Raw genomic sequence first — 14780 nt, 5'->3', positions numbered from 1 at the left:
ATAACAAAAAAATATTTATTGAGTAAACTTAAAACTATAATTTATAAAATGAAGAGAAGTGTTGAAATAGATGAATTCAGTTTTACAGAAGATAAGGAAGATGTTTTCTATATAATTAAAATACTAAAATGTTATAAAATTTACAAAAATTATCAGTCAGTTGCATACTGCTTAAGAACATCAGGTAGTCTTGGAAAACCTAAAAATGTTTACTCCACTCACAGTTCTATTGTTAGTAATTTATTAGACATTAAAAGAATCTTTAAAATCACTTCTAAAGATAAAATTGCAGGAGTGTCTTCTTTAAGTTTTGATTTATCTGTAATTGAAATGTTTTTGAGTTTTGCATGTGGAAGTACATATGTTGCTTTATCTAACACATGTTTATTGTCAACAAGTCTTTCAAGTGAACTATTGATGAAAATTTCCAAAGTAACTGTAATTCAGTGTACGCCATCATTTTTGAAAAGGTACAGTACTGAAGTTTTACAGGATATTTTTTTCTCTAAAAGTTCTTCTTTAAGATTGCTTGCAATGGGAGGAGAAGTTTTTCCACAGCTCAAAACTCTTACTGCTTGGTTTAAAAATATTATTACAGATAAAAGTGTTGAACTTAACATTGTTAATTTGTATGGTTTAACTGAAGTTTCTTGTTGGGCTGCATACCACTGTTTCAATTTAAAAAGTTTAAACCTTTTAACAGAAGAAGTTATACCTATTGGCATACCATTTTCAGATACTTACTTAGAACTATCTAATGAAAAAGGATGTTTAGCACTGGTCTACACACAAAATGATAATATTAAGTTAATTTTGTATCAAAGTTTATTAACAAGTGTAATAAAGTTACAAGGACTATTAAGAGTTGGTAGTATTTTTAGGACTAACTATATTGAGCCTGCTTTAGATAAATCAAACCCACTTGATAAATTATTTAATTTTCCTGAAGTAACACTTGTTGAAACTGGAGATTTAGTGTCTATGGAAGTAATTATTGATGATAACTCTGAATTTTGCACTAGTGATAGATTAACAAAAGTGAAAATTAAAAAGGAAAATTTACATATAGTTTTCCTAGGTCGTTCAGATAATCAAATAAAAAGAAATGGTAAACGTGTAAACAAATGCTACATTGAGTCAAAAATATTGCAAACTAGTTGTGTAGATTCAGTTTTTGTAACTTTAATTATTAAGAGTTCATCAGAAAAAATTTTAGTTGCTTTTTGTGTTGCATCTAAGTCTTTTAAGGATCTGAGTACAAATGTTTTATCTGAAAGGGTTAGTAAATTTCTTTACTCAAAACTGTCTAAAGTGTTTATTCCTAGTGAAATTTTATTTACTGACAGCCTACCTTTAACTGTCAATGGTAAAGTCTGTAAAAATACATTAATAAAAAATTATGAAAATATAAAACTAAAAAATATACACATTACCAATAGTTTTGTACCATATACCGACTTTAAAGCTTTGTTGAGTACATTTTGGATCGAAGTTTTGAATAAAAGTTCTGATTATAAATTTGATGAAGATAAATTTTCATACCATGGTGGTGATTCTATTTCTGCATTAAGAGTACTAAACTCATTAAATGATTGCATTCCAAATTTCAGCAATAAAGCTCCCCATTTTCTTGATTTATTGTTCACAAAATCTTTTTCATCAATCGTAGAAGAACTTAAAAATATTTTTTTAGAAGAAAAACATAACTTAAATAAAAGTTTAAAAAGAAAAGCTCATGACAATACTACAGCTTTACATCCAAAAGCAGGAAAAACTTGTTTTGTTTTAGATACCTTAAACCATAACCATGGAAAAGTATGTAGTAAAGGTATTGAAGCATTCTGTGGAAGTCTTAGTTTGAAAACTGAACTAAAATTCTCATTTAATGCTAGTATTCTGTTCGATACAAACAAATGTGTTGATGCATCTCCATTAGTTGTTTGTAACAAAGAAAATACAAATGTTTTAATTGGTTAGTTTAGTGATTTTTACTTATGTTATTAAACATTTTAACTCTTAGTTTGGTTATTTTAAATATTTTTTATTTATATGTAATATACTAAAAGTTTTTCTAGCATAATTTTAGAATCAAAGTTTGTTTTCTTTATGTAAATAATTGAGTTCTTTATAACTAAGAAGTTAGTTTAGTATTTTATGTAACAAGTTAATGTGTATACTTTACCTCTTTATAATTTTTTCAAAGTTGTTTACATTTATAAAATAAGTTATAAGAGAGGTATATGCCAAGATTAAGTTTATTTTTATTTTTTGTAGAGTAACTTAAGTTTTTTAAGTAAATAAGAGTATAAATTTTGTTACAAATTTTATACTAAATGATAAGAGGAAATATTTTATAAATGTAAGTATATTATTTTTTAAGGTCGCAATCTCTTGCCACCAAAACCGGTCGCGAATAAAATATACAATTTGCATAAATCTATTTAAATAAGCTCTTTACATCCCAGTAAATTGAGCATTCTTTTTTAGTTTAGGCAAATAACTATATAAATGAAAGTAAAAATGAATGAGTGCCAAAAGAAAAGAAATTAAGCCCACAAGTTGTAGCTTGATTTAGAGAAAAAATTCTCTTCAATAAGTGTAGGGGCAGCAGATGAGAGCGATTTAAATAAAATGAGGCAAATGATTTTAACTGCCAAGAAAATGAAGCGGAATGCAGTTCAGATGAAGGAAACCATATCTTCATTAGATGAAGAGGTTGAAGTGCTAATAAAAACGAAAAAAATAAATTTTAGTACATTAATTTAAAAAAACAGTATTTGATTAAGTTCTTTATTGTTTTAATGTTTTAACTGTAAAAGTTCGTTATTGTTTAAAGGTTTGAGTTGTGAAAGTTCCTTATTGATTTAAGGTTTTAATTGTTAAAGTTCCTAGTATTTCGTTTTGTTTATTTAGATACATTTATGCTAGGAATTTCTAAAAAATTGTGTTCTTTATTGTTTTAAGGTTTCAACTGTAAAAGTTTGTTATTGTTTTAAGATTTTAGTTGTGAAAGTTCGTTAATAATTCAAGGTTTTAATTGTAAAAGTTCCTTATATGTCGTTTGTTTATCTAGATACATTTATGCTAGAAAATGCTAAAAAATTGTGCCTTTTTTCAAACAAGCTGTGTTTTAAGGTAATAACACAAGTATTTTGCTGATAGAGCTGTTTATTACAAACATCAATCATACACAGATGATTTAAGTGATGTACTGGAAGTGTGATGATAGAATTCAGCAAAAAATTGTTGTTTTAAACCTGTATTAAAATTAGATTGAAAGCTTTATACAGGTTCAAGTGTTAGATTATGTATATTAGAATAAGTTTAAATTAAGAGTTTGATTTAGAAAAGTCAGGAAAATTTTGGTAAAAAGTCAGGAAAAAGTCAGGAAAAGTCAGGAAATTTTTCTCAGCTTGATCAGTGGCAACCATGTATGTTAATAGTTTGTTATTTTTATAAAATTATGTATTTTGGTGCTCTTATATTCAAAGTAGGACAAAGTAGTGCATAAGGTAATAATATTTAAACAGATGTAAAGTAGTTTTGTTTAAAATATGTTTACATGTCTTATTAGTTAACAATGGTCTTTACATTGAATGGCAATTAGTCACTGAAAATATCAGAAAACATAGTATTGTGGTAAAATAAGATAAAATCAATCACTTTTTATAATTTTCAAAATATTTCCATGATTTTCAAGCATAAGACAATTAAAAACATTTTAACTACTATTTTTACTACTACAGGCTACTGAGGATAACTTAAGCTATTTTGAACTTTTCTGAAAAACTCAGACCAACTCAGGCTAGCTTTTTTGCCTTAAAGAGTGACAAACCTATTAAAAATATATTTAAAAGGACCTTAATTGATTTTAAACAATTTTTTTATTTTTAATATACTTGCTGTGAACAAGTTATCTCTTATTATTTATACACTGGTATAACATACACAACTAAAAAAGTGACCATTATGATAACCAAAAAAGTATCTTTAAGAGGTAAGATCACTTAAAAGTTAACTACTAAGAAAATATAACCTTAAATACAAAAAAAAAAGTTGAGTTTAAATTCTGCTAATAATATATCAAAGAAAAAACTATTAATCACTTAAAATTTCAATCAACTTATATATCTTATGTAATAATAAACCAACTTTTATGTATTAGAAAGTTTAGTTATAAAGAGATCTTTAGAACTAGTATGCTTACAGGTTTAATTTATAAAACTTTAATGTTCTTTTTATTTTAGTAAATTTATTTTTTAGATTAAAACAGGGTTGCCACTTTACCTGGAAACCTGAAAAAACCTTGAAAAACCTGGAATTTGACAATTCAGGCAAAAATAACCTGGAAAAACCTGGAATTTGAGAAATTTTAAAAGAAACCTGGAAAAACCTGGAATTTTGATCAAAAAACCTGGAAAAACCTGGAATTTTTAATAATTTTAACATTTTCAGTAGTAAAACTTCGATTTGACACAAAAAATCTATCATATAGATAAGATTTTTATGTCATCATCAAAAAGTTTTTTATTTAAAAACACATTCAAAGTAACTTTACAGTATCTTTTCAATGTTTTTATACTATTTAACACAATTTCTCATTAAGAAATTAAATTAAAACTAAAAATAGACCCAAAAATGTGTACTTTTAAAAACCTGGAAAATTTTTTGAAAAAACAAGTGGCAACCCTGTTATAACATAACCTTGAAAATAAAAGTGTTAGACTAAGATTTTTAATGTGTAAAATAAAAATGCCTTTTAACTTAAACTTGCCTGCTCTTTTACCTATTAACAATTTCTTACTAACTGATCTGTTAAAAACGCCCAAAAGTGATCAATATTTCCTTTTTGGTAAAAAACTTTGCTACATAACTTTGAAAATATGATGAGTATTGTTAAGCTTTAAAAAATATCTGTCACCTAGAATACAACTTACAAGATAAATCAAAATTGAACCATTTTATAAGCTTAAACTTATGATTTAAATTTTTTATCAATTATAAGTTTGTTTAACTTTAAGAACGAAAATCCATATACATCTAGGTTTATACATTTTTTTTTTCTATATTTATATGATGTTTATCAAGTGTTGTACTTAAACTGCTACTAAATGCTCAATTAAGAATATAATGTTAAAAATCTGCTTTAGTTTTCAATTTCTTTATTAGTTTTATAATAAATAATGATCTTTTCTAGTTTGTTAAAATAACAGCAAGCCCTACATATAGAATATAAAACTCAAATCTGTTCAGGACACAGTCAACGTTTTTTTTTAATTTTTTTCACCGGCATCAAGTAGATATGTGGTCAAATGATTCTAATTTGGAAAAGTCTACACATTTTATTGCACAATAAAAATTTCAAAGCATTTTCAAGAGTTTTACTCTTATTGCCAATAAAATTATCAAACAAAACAATCAAAACTAAAACATAGTTAGGCAAATAACTTTAAAATAAGGAAAACATGTTTTATGATGTTATAATTTAAAATTGTGTATCTTTAGTTTATTTCTTGATAAGCCTAAACTAAACTGTTGTAAATAGAAGATATATAACCAATTATTATAAATTATTTACTCTTTAAAGGTTCCCACTCTTTTATTTTCATAAGGTTTTGCTTGATGACTCAAAAGGTAGTTTGGAAAGTAAAGCTCGGTGGTAGGATAGAATCTTCAGCTTGTATAATTGAAAATAAATATGTTGTTGTTGGTTGCTATGATGGCTATGTGTATTTTCTAGATCATAAGAATGGAATGGTTTGTTTATTTGTTCTTTTGATTGAAAATGAGTAACTATCATAAATTATGTTTTTTAGTTTGTAAAAAATATTTAAAAATACCATAAAAACTAAAAAAAATTAATCAATTTACATGAGTACAGACAATTTTTAGGTTCTCTAGCTAATTAACTATTTATATACTATAATTCAATGAATTTAACTATTTTTTTTTAAATTGCACTAAATTATAATAACTTTAGTTATATAAAGTAAAAATTTAATATAAAAAAGTAAAATTTGAAGTTCAAGATTACTTCCTAAAAAGTTACAATGTAAGAGTTAAATTTAACATTTTTCTAATTTTAAGTTAGTTACTTTTATTTGCATATTAGTTTTTATTCTCAAAACAAAAGGACTTCTATGTAAAGTAAAGTCATTAAACTTTTTTGATAATTTAAAATAGATATTTTTACTCACTCGCCTTGTTGTTATTTTTTTTAAACTTCTTTTTATTGAACTATTCAAGCTTGTTGCAGTTTGAAAATATTTAAAGTTTAACTTTTAACTCAATTATACTTTTAAAATACCAATTAAATATATAAGTTCTTAAATTAGATAAACTAGCTGTGAAAAACAGTTTTAAGGTTACTTATAACACTTTTCTTTTTTATTTATGATAACTATCATAACTTAAATTTGAAAAAATATATTTAAAAATTAAAATTTGTTAGCATATATTTTTTACTTAAAAAAGGCTTTAGTTGAGTATGGCATTTGTAGATAAAATATTTTAAATAACCACAACATATAAAAATTTTAGTTTATTTTTTAAAAACTTGTTAAACATAAACAGGGTTGCCACTCAGTCAGGAAAAGTCAGGGAATCAGGAAAAGTCAGGAAAAATTTAAAAAAATGACAAAAGTTAGGAAAAGTCAGGGAAAAATGGGGGGTTTTGAAAAAAAGGCAGGAAATTTGATAAAATTAAAAAAAAAGTCATAATTTGTCAGTTTAAATTTACAAAATTCCTTCTTTTTCAAAGCCTTCAAATGGTAAAACTTAATAAAAAGTCCTTTAAAGTCAGAAAAATTTCCAAAATTTTCATAGAAACTGGAGAAATAAATTTACAAAAATATTTATTTTTTTTCCAATGCCTTCATCTGGTATATATTAGTAAAATATCCTTTATAAAACTGCAAAAATTTTCTATTAACATATTGAACAAGTACCCTACTTGAACAAGCAGATTTTGTAAGCTTTTTAGTACTGATGATCTGTAGCAAGGACACTTCCATAGTGAAACTGTGATGTATACACAAAAGTTTATCTAGCATAATTTTAGAATCAAAGTGTTTTTTGTTTAAGAAAATAATTGAGTTCTTTATAACTAAGCAGTTACTTATATGTCGTTTGTTTATCTAGATACGTTTATGCTAGGAAATGCTAAAAAAATTGTGTCTTTTTTCTGACAAGCTGTCTTTATAAGGTAATAATACAAGTATTTTGCTGATAGAGCTGTTTATTACAAACATCAGTCATACACAGATGGTTCAAGTGATGTACTGGAAGTTTAATGATAGAATTCAGCAAAAGCTGTTGTTTTTAACCTGTATTAAAATTAGATTGGAAGCTTTATATAGTTTCAAGTGTTACATTATGTTCTTTAGAATAAGTTTAATTTAAGAGTTTGATTTAGAAAAGTCAGGAAAATTTTGGTAAAAAGTCAGGAAATTTTTCTCAGCTTGATCAGTGGCAACCATGCATAAAGTGACTATTTTAAATATACAGAAGTTGAATTGTTTAGCTTGTGCGTATAGGTAATGGTTTTTAAAAGTTTTAATTTAAGTAATTTTTGAAGAAATAAAGTAACAGCAACTATATTTATAAACTATTTTAATTTATTTTAAACTCAGGTACTATGGAAATTTAAAACTGCAGGAGAAGTTAAAAGCTCTCCTTGTGTCCAACCTAATACTTATCTCACGTATGTTGGCTCACATGATGGTCATTTCTACTGTTTAAATATAAAAGTAGTTATTGTTTTTTTGAAAAAAGTGTTTAATTCCTAAATAATTCATCTTTTTTAAGCTTAAATTAAATTTGTTGTTAAAAAAATTTTAGTTTATTAGTTTTTCTTAATTAATTTAAGTTTTGTTACTTGTTTGAAGTTTAAAATTACAATTTTTTTTAAATTGTTTAATGATTAAATAACAACATTAAATACTAAGTTGTAAATTATATTTTAATACACAATAAAACAGAAAAAAGAATGTCGTGCTAAAATAGTTTTGGACAAGGAAAGCTCAATTTTTTCATCTGCACGCTTCTACAAAGACAAGGTCTAAAATTTTTAACCCTTACCTTAATAGTTATAAGATTTTTTTGTCATGTTGAAATTTGATGTTTAAAAATTAAATGCGAAATTTATTGTATTTTATTTAGTTATTTCTTTTAATACTTAAATAGTGAACTACTAGATTAATTATAACAAGATCCGCTTTTAACTAGATTGGGATTTATTCTTAAATTTAAGACCCTTATCCAGCCTGATCTCATTTTAAAATCAAGTTCTGGCCTAATCTCAATCAAGTTAACTAAATATTTTCAAAACTTTTGTTTTGTTAAACTACACTTTGAACTAATTTATTTGGTTTATTTATCAGATTTACCATATCATAAAGCCTTTTGCAAGACCTTTTTTGTTTGCTCTTAATTCCAAACCCAAAGATATCTAATGTAAGTTTTAGAATGGATTTTGTACACCCTACCTGAGTTTTATTCACTCTAAAGATTTCGTACAAACTATGAAGACCATTGTACAGCTTTAAATAAAGGAGTTTTCTTCAAAATAAGACCTCTGCTTATTTTAAATAATTCAAATGGGATCTACTTTTGATGACATATGTCAATATAGTGATCTTTTAGGTCCACAACAGATTTAGAACTTCGTCAAATTCATTTTTAAATTTGTATTCAGATACTTGATCTGGTAGATTACTAATATTAACCCTTAAAATGATTCAAAACTTTCTGTTTGGTAAATAGTTTAAAATACAATATATTAAATAAACCTTACAAATTTCCTTATTACAACTTGACACATAAAATATATATTACACATTAAAACAGTTTAATGTTAAGTAATACTATGTAATCAGACTAGAAAATATTTTATTAATCAGATAGAAACAATAAATATGTTATAGTTTTGAATAGTTTAACTTAACTACTTAGTTGCGAAAATTGTTAATTTCAAATAGACTTAGTATGAATCTGTATTGGTTTATAGAACATACTATTTCTACTTTTTTAAGTAGTTTCTGACGTTATTTGTAAAAATATTTTGTGACATAAAGTATTAAAATGAAACTGAATCACATATTTTAGTATAAAAGCTTATACCAGGCTGCCAAAAACTTAGAGTTTGAAAATTTAGGCCGAAAAACCTAGAAGAAATTCAGAATACCTGGAAGGAATTTTTAAAAAACCTTTGGCAACCCTGTTATACATGCTTGCTGTCAATTGAAGCTTTAACCTTATTTACTGCTTAGGTTTAATTTTAGTTATAATTGAAATAAACTTTATCATATTACTTAGTGTAGGGACAGGCAACTACTGTAGTCAGCAGGGCTAATTTACCTGAAAAAGTCTTTTGTAAAACGGCTTACTTCAAAAAGTTTTAGCAAGCCACATAATTTTGAAAACATATGGTATATAAATTTTTTAAAAGTAAAATATTTATGAAATTATTATTTAATAAGCATTAGTATCTACTAAATACAAAATTAATAAATCTTTTTTTTAGTAGCAAAATCATCAGTGCCATGCTTTACTTTGCAACAATAAACGCTTTTTGGGAAAAATGAGTGTCTTACACCATCTATAAATTTACCTGCTGTATTAACATTTATGTTTTACTAAAAAAAAAGTACCTTTAAACTAGGGGTGGGCAACAATTTTAATCGGCGGGCGGGATCTAAAAAATTTTAGTCTTTTACCGGCCGGAAAATTTCGAACTAGTGATTTACTGGATCCAGTATACGGATCCGGCCGGGTAATGCCTTTTCAGATCTTGATCCGGCAGCATCCTAATTTGAAAATATTATCCGGATCCGACTGGATGCTAATTTAAAAGTCACAATCCGGTCGGATTATTATTTTAATCGGCTTTGATCGGCTGGAATCTAACTTTATGGACACGGTTGATCACTTTTCTTAATCCTTCTAAATTTTTCAAGTGTGACAATATGAGATGTAGATTAAGACATGTCAGATATTTATTAAATGTCTATAAATAAAATTTACATGGTAATTGACAAAGGTAGGTAGGTACATAAAATATTAGATTTAAATAAACACTTTCCTTGGGGTAATTTGACAAAAGGATATTCCAACTAAGTTAGAACAACACAAAAAATTAGGACAAAATGGTGTTTTTATCAGTAGACATTTAGTTGAAAAGCCATTTTTAAACATGTTTCTAAAGTCAAACTTTTACAGTTTTGTTTTGTAAAAATATAAAACATGCGTTACCAACCTTTAACTTATTATTGAAGATTAATTAAAACTAAAAAACATCATTAAATGTTAGAAACTTTAAATTTAAGACAAGGTTGCAAAAGGTTTAAAATGTTCAGTCGTTTAGCTAGTATTTACTTAACTACCATGAGTAAACGTTAAAAGTAATGATCATTAAAACCACAAAATTAGTATCCGCCCAGATCCGTGTCCATCTTTAAAATTAGGATCCGGCTGGATCCGTATATTTTTCCCAGGTTGAGATCCGGCCGGATCTGGATCCAGCTAATTAACTGTGAGTGATTCTAAAGCATAAAACTTCCAACAAATATGCCAAAGACATTTTTATGCTATTCATTGTTATCTCCAAAATATCTAGTGTGAGTTTCATGATGAATTTGGTGCACTTTTGCCAAAATATGTATAACATATGCCAGTATTAGTGATTTATTCCGTTCTATTTCTAAAATTTCGATCAGACCGGATCCAGACTGAAAAATATTGCATTCAGTAGATCACTAGTTAAAAGAGATTTGTTTTCTTGTAAATATTTTAATAAATTAAATTAATTATTGGGTAGTTCAAAAATCCTTGGACTAGTTTAAAAACAAATTGTTTGCAAAAAAATAAAATTAAGATATTAAACATTATTGAGAATTGTAGTTCAAGTAATTATGAGTATATTTAAACTAAGTAAATTTTTATGTATTGTCCATCCTTTTTGATCCAAAATATTTTTTTAATAAAATTATCGACAAAAGCTCCCAGCGTTATCCACAGTGTTTTAGCTCAATATATCAGAATGTCTTAGATAAACAACATATAAGATCGTTGCTCTAACATAGCCCACAAAAATAATAGTGTAGATTAAAAACAGGTACTAGAGAAAGTTTAATCTCTTTACTCAAAAATATACAAAACTGACAGTTGCTCAATTTTGATGCTAAAAATGAGTTGTTTAAATTTATTCCAAGTTATCCTTAAATACAGTTTTCTGTGATGTTTAGTTTTTGTATTGGTATTTTTTGAATTAGCTCGTTTTTGAACTAGTCCGAGGAATTTTTGTCCACTATGCAAGTAAAGTAACAAACAAACTACTTGAGTTACTTTAAACTCTATTTACTGTCCTTTTTTTAAATTTTATAATTAGTTTATATAGTTAAGATTTTGGTATGTTTATAAAAACATTCAATCCTTAATATTTTAACTTTGTTACTATACTGCACTTGTTACTTTTTTTAAAGTAGTTAGCTAGTCTTCATCTAAGTTGTATATTTTATAACTTTGAATATATTTTGAACTAAAAAGATTAGTATAAAATCAGTTGAAACTTTATTTTTGTTTTTTTAGCAAGTGGACAGTGTATATGCTGCAACATTATCAGGAAAGCTTGTTGCTTTACAAACAAGTAGTTTAAAGATAAGGTTAGCTTTTATTTTGAAATTTTAATCAGTTACTAAAAGAAATAAAGCTTAAAAAATTTTAAATAACAAAGAAAGATATACCAATCTTGAAATTGGTGTTTCTAGAAAACTTTATATAGCATCTCATTTTTCTTTTAATTCCTTAAAAAGTATAAGCATAGCTAATTAAAATGTTATTTTATAAGTATTTTTTATAAATATTGTAACTTTTTTTCGGAATTTGTTGGTATTTAATTCTAATTACAACAATTTTGTTTTAAATTCATAGACAAGTTAATTAATTGCATTATATATAAGTTCAACTATTTTGTGATGAAAATATTTTAAATTTCACTAATCTTTAAATTAAATTTTTAGATAAATACTTTATATATTTTTTTATTAATTTTTTTTATACAATTTGTGCTTTTTTCTATAAACTTATGCCATTGAAATTATTTTAATAATAAGTGTATCTTATCTTTGAATATTTCTAATAAATTTATTTTTAAAACTAAATTAATTTAAATCCTATTAAAAAGCTAAGTTATTTTCTTTAAAAGAAAATTTATCAATTTAGATGGAAATTTGACACAATAAAGCCTATTTTTAGTTCTCCTGCTGTTTGTCCTCTTGGTGTCGTTATCGGTTGTGTTGATAGCAAAATTTATATGGTAGATCATCTACAGGGAACTTTAGTACGTGATTGTTTATTTGCTGTGAAACTTGTTTAAGTTAAAAATTCGAAAAATAACTAATGGAGTTTTAAAAGAATTTTTATTTATTATATCTTGCATTATTTGAGGTTAAATAATGAATACATTTGTTATGGTTAAAGCTTAAACGAGATAAGTATATTAGGCTTAAAATTTTATTTTTAATTAAAGTTTCTAATTGGTTGTAGATTAAGTAATGAAATATTTTACTACTAAATCTTAAATTTTACTTTTAGAAAAAATATTCTGGTTAAATTTCGTTAAAATAAGGTAATCTTATGTAAAATTTTAGATTCTGAGAAATGTGATTTCCGATGGTTTTTGTTTTATGTAGTGAAATACTGGTATGATTTATAAAAAACGGTTATTTCGTTTAATCTAACTAATAATCTAATATTTAGTTTATTTTTAATGATAATTAATATCTATTGTAAACAAAAAAGTATAAATTCTAAAAAATAAAATTGCATTATAGTTGGGTAACATTAAACATAATTAGTTCGAAAAAAGATGAGCTTCTCAAATTCATTAAAATTACAATAATAAAGTTTTATTTGTATGTTGGAACCTTAGTGTATAAACGAAATCAGACATAAAATTTATCGTTTTACAAAATTTTACTTAAGAAAAAAAGGTACTGACAAAATCTTATACAAAATATAGTGCTTTTCTGAGTAAAGATAATTGTAAAATGTTTAGAATTTAGTTAAGTACGACCTTTCCAGTAAATTCTGCCAAGAAAAATCCTTTAGTTAATAAAGATGAAATTAAAATCGTATTAGTCAGTAAATTTTGTGATTTTATTGTCAAAAAATTTAGATTCACATTTATCTAACGTCATTAAACATAATTTTATATGTTTCAATTTTAAATACAAATACAAAGATCACAACTTTTAGAGGAGAATTAATAAAGCTTATTTTTTCAAGACTTTAATTAGTAAACTAAGTTTCGGTCAAAGACCACGTCAGTACTTATTTAAGATTTATTCAAATAATATAATTATTAATTTTAGTACAGTATATAAAAAAAAAATAAACAAAGTTATTAAAAAATTAAATAAAAAACAGACTTTGTTGAAGCTATCCAAGTATTTAAATTGACTATTTTTTAATGTGGTATAGTTTTCTAGTTTCTGAAATTTAGATATTGAATAAGTATCTTCTTTAGTTATTTTTACACTATTGTCATATAAGTGCTGATAAGACTTTTAAAATGCAAATAATTTTTATTGTCTCATCTTACATTTGAAAAACTTACATAAGTAAAGTATTTGTTCTACTGATTTGTTAAGTTGCAGATATAACTCTAAATTTATTAGATATGGAGTTACGAAACCAATAATGCAGTATTTTCTTCACCTTGCTATTCAAGTTTCAACGAATGTCTACTAGTTGGGTCTCACGACGGTTTTTTGCACTGTATAGATAGTTTAGACGGTAAAATTATATGGAAACAACAAGTGTCTGACAAAGGAAACATACCTGTCTACTCTACACCCGCATGTTTTAAAGCTGTAAGTTGTAATATCTTTTTCTTATAATTAAAATCCGATTTTTTGTTCATGCATTGTATGATTTTTACTTAAAGTAAAGTTGTTTTGGTAATAAAAATAAAAATATTTTTATAAAAGTATAGTTTATCAAGACATTTCATTTTGAATGACAATAGTAAAAGTGTCTTTAAATATTTTTTATTATTCAAAAATGCTTTTGTTAGATATTAAAATCAAAGTGACAATAACCATTTTAGAGCAATGGTAGTCTAACGACTGTTTGCTCCACCGACGGAAGTACTGCTTTGTTTGATGTCGCTACTGGTAACCTGCTAGCAAGGCACAAGCTACCTGGGCAAGTGTTTTCATCTCCCGTCATGCTGTCACACGAAAACGACATACAAGTAATTGTTGGGTGCAGAGATGATTTCGTGTATCGGCTGAAAGTAGACCAGGAATCTTGTTCAAATACTCAGTGAAAGCATTTATTTTATTTAGGTTAATTGAAATAAATAAGTTGGTTGTAGTAGGAAATTATCAAAATTTGATTACGTAAGGTTTTTATTGTAAAAGTTACAATCTTTTTGTACAAACTAAAAAGGGATTCATATTTATATAACTTCAAAAATGTCATTGTTTATACCGTACAAAACTATTTTTTAGTTTAATTGACATAAGTTTTGTGAAACTTTATCAATGTTGTGTTACTTTATAGTCAAACTCTAATTTTTAAATTTAAAGCTGCACGTTTATTATTATTTTTTTAAACCTTACTTTTTTTAGCATCTTTGGCGTTTGCTAAAATACACTGTGAGTGTTGGTTTTTTTTTTTGCTGCCATGAAAATTAAAATATATTTTAAGACATAGTATTACTTTTAAACAAAAATTTTAAAACAAAAAATATTTTAATAAAGGAAGAGTAAATGTAC

General features: G+C 25.4%; 2 protein-coding genes across 2 annotated transcripts; both read left to right on the top strand.

Moving 5' to 3' along the window:
- Positions 1 to 195: 195 nt before the first annotated feature.
- LOC145844855 (beta-alanine-activating enzyme-like) lies at positions 196 to 1616 on the top strand. Its single transcript, XM_082952276.1, has 2 exons — positions 196 to 1170; positions 1611 to 1616. The coding sequence occupies exons 1-2, from the start codon at positions 331 to 333 to the stop codon at positions 1614 to 1616; spliced, it is 846 nt and encodes a 281-aa protein (XP_082808402.1). The 5' UTR covers positions 196 to 330.
- Positions 1617 to 1885: 269 nt separating this feature from the next.
- LOC145843840 (beta-alanine-activating enzyme-like) lies at positions 1886 to 14490 on the top strand. Its single transcript, XM_082951080.1, has 8 exons — positions 1886 to 1972; positions 5588 to 5757; positions 7632 to 7748; positions 7980 to 8057; positions 11587 to 11660; positions 12220 to 12337; positions 13677 to 13871; positions 14108 to 14490. Exons 2-8 carry the CDS (start codon positions 5623 to 5625, stop codon positions 14327 to 14329), a joined length of 939 nt encoding a protein of 312 aa, XP_082807206.1. The 5' UTR covers positions 1886 to 1972; positions 5588 to 5622; the 3' UTR covers positions 14330 to 14490.
- Positions 14491 to 14780: the final 290 nt, after the last annotated feature.

Source organism: Thalia democratica, chromosome 9, assembly GCF_965202585.1.
Source record: "Thalia democratica chromosome 9, ktThaDemo2.hap1.1, whole genome shotgun sequence".
Lineage (NCBI taxonomy): Eukaryota > Metazoa > Chordata > Thaliacea > Salpida > Salpidae > Thalia > Thalia democratica.
Note: the sequence above shows the minus strand (reverse complement) of the source record. Positions and strands in the feature narration are given on the sequence as shown.

Excerpts from the sequence above, each read along its gene's own strand:
- LOC145844855 (XM_082952276.1), top strand. The coding sequence starts at position 331 with ATGTTTTTGAGTTTTGCATGTGGAAGTACATATGTTGCTTTATCTAAC.
- LOC145843840 (XM_082951080.1), top strand. The coding sequence starts at position 5,623 with ATGACTCAAAAGGTAGTTTGGAAAGTAAAGCTCGGTGGTAGGATAGAA. Across the intron at positions 8,058-11,586 it reads CACGCTTCTACAAAGACAAG|CAAGTGGACAGTGTATATGC; the intron begins GTCTAAAATTTT and ends TTGTTTTTTTAG. Across the intron at positions 11,661-12,219 it reads ACAAGTAGTTTAAAGATAAG|ATGGAAATTTGACACAATAA; the intron begins GTTAGCTTTTAT and ends TTATCAATTTAG.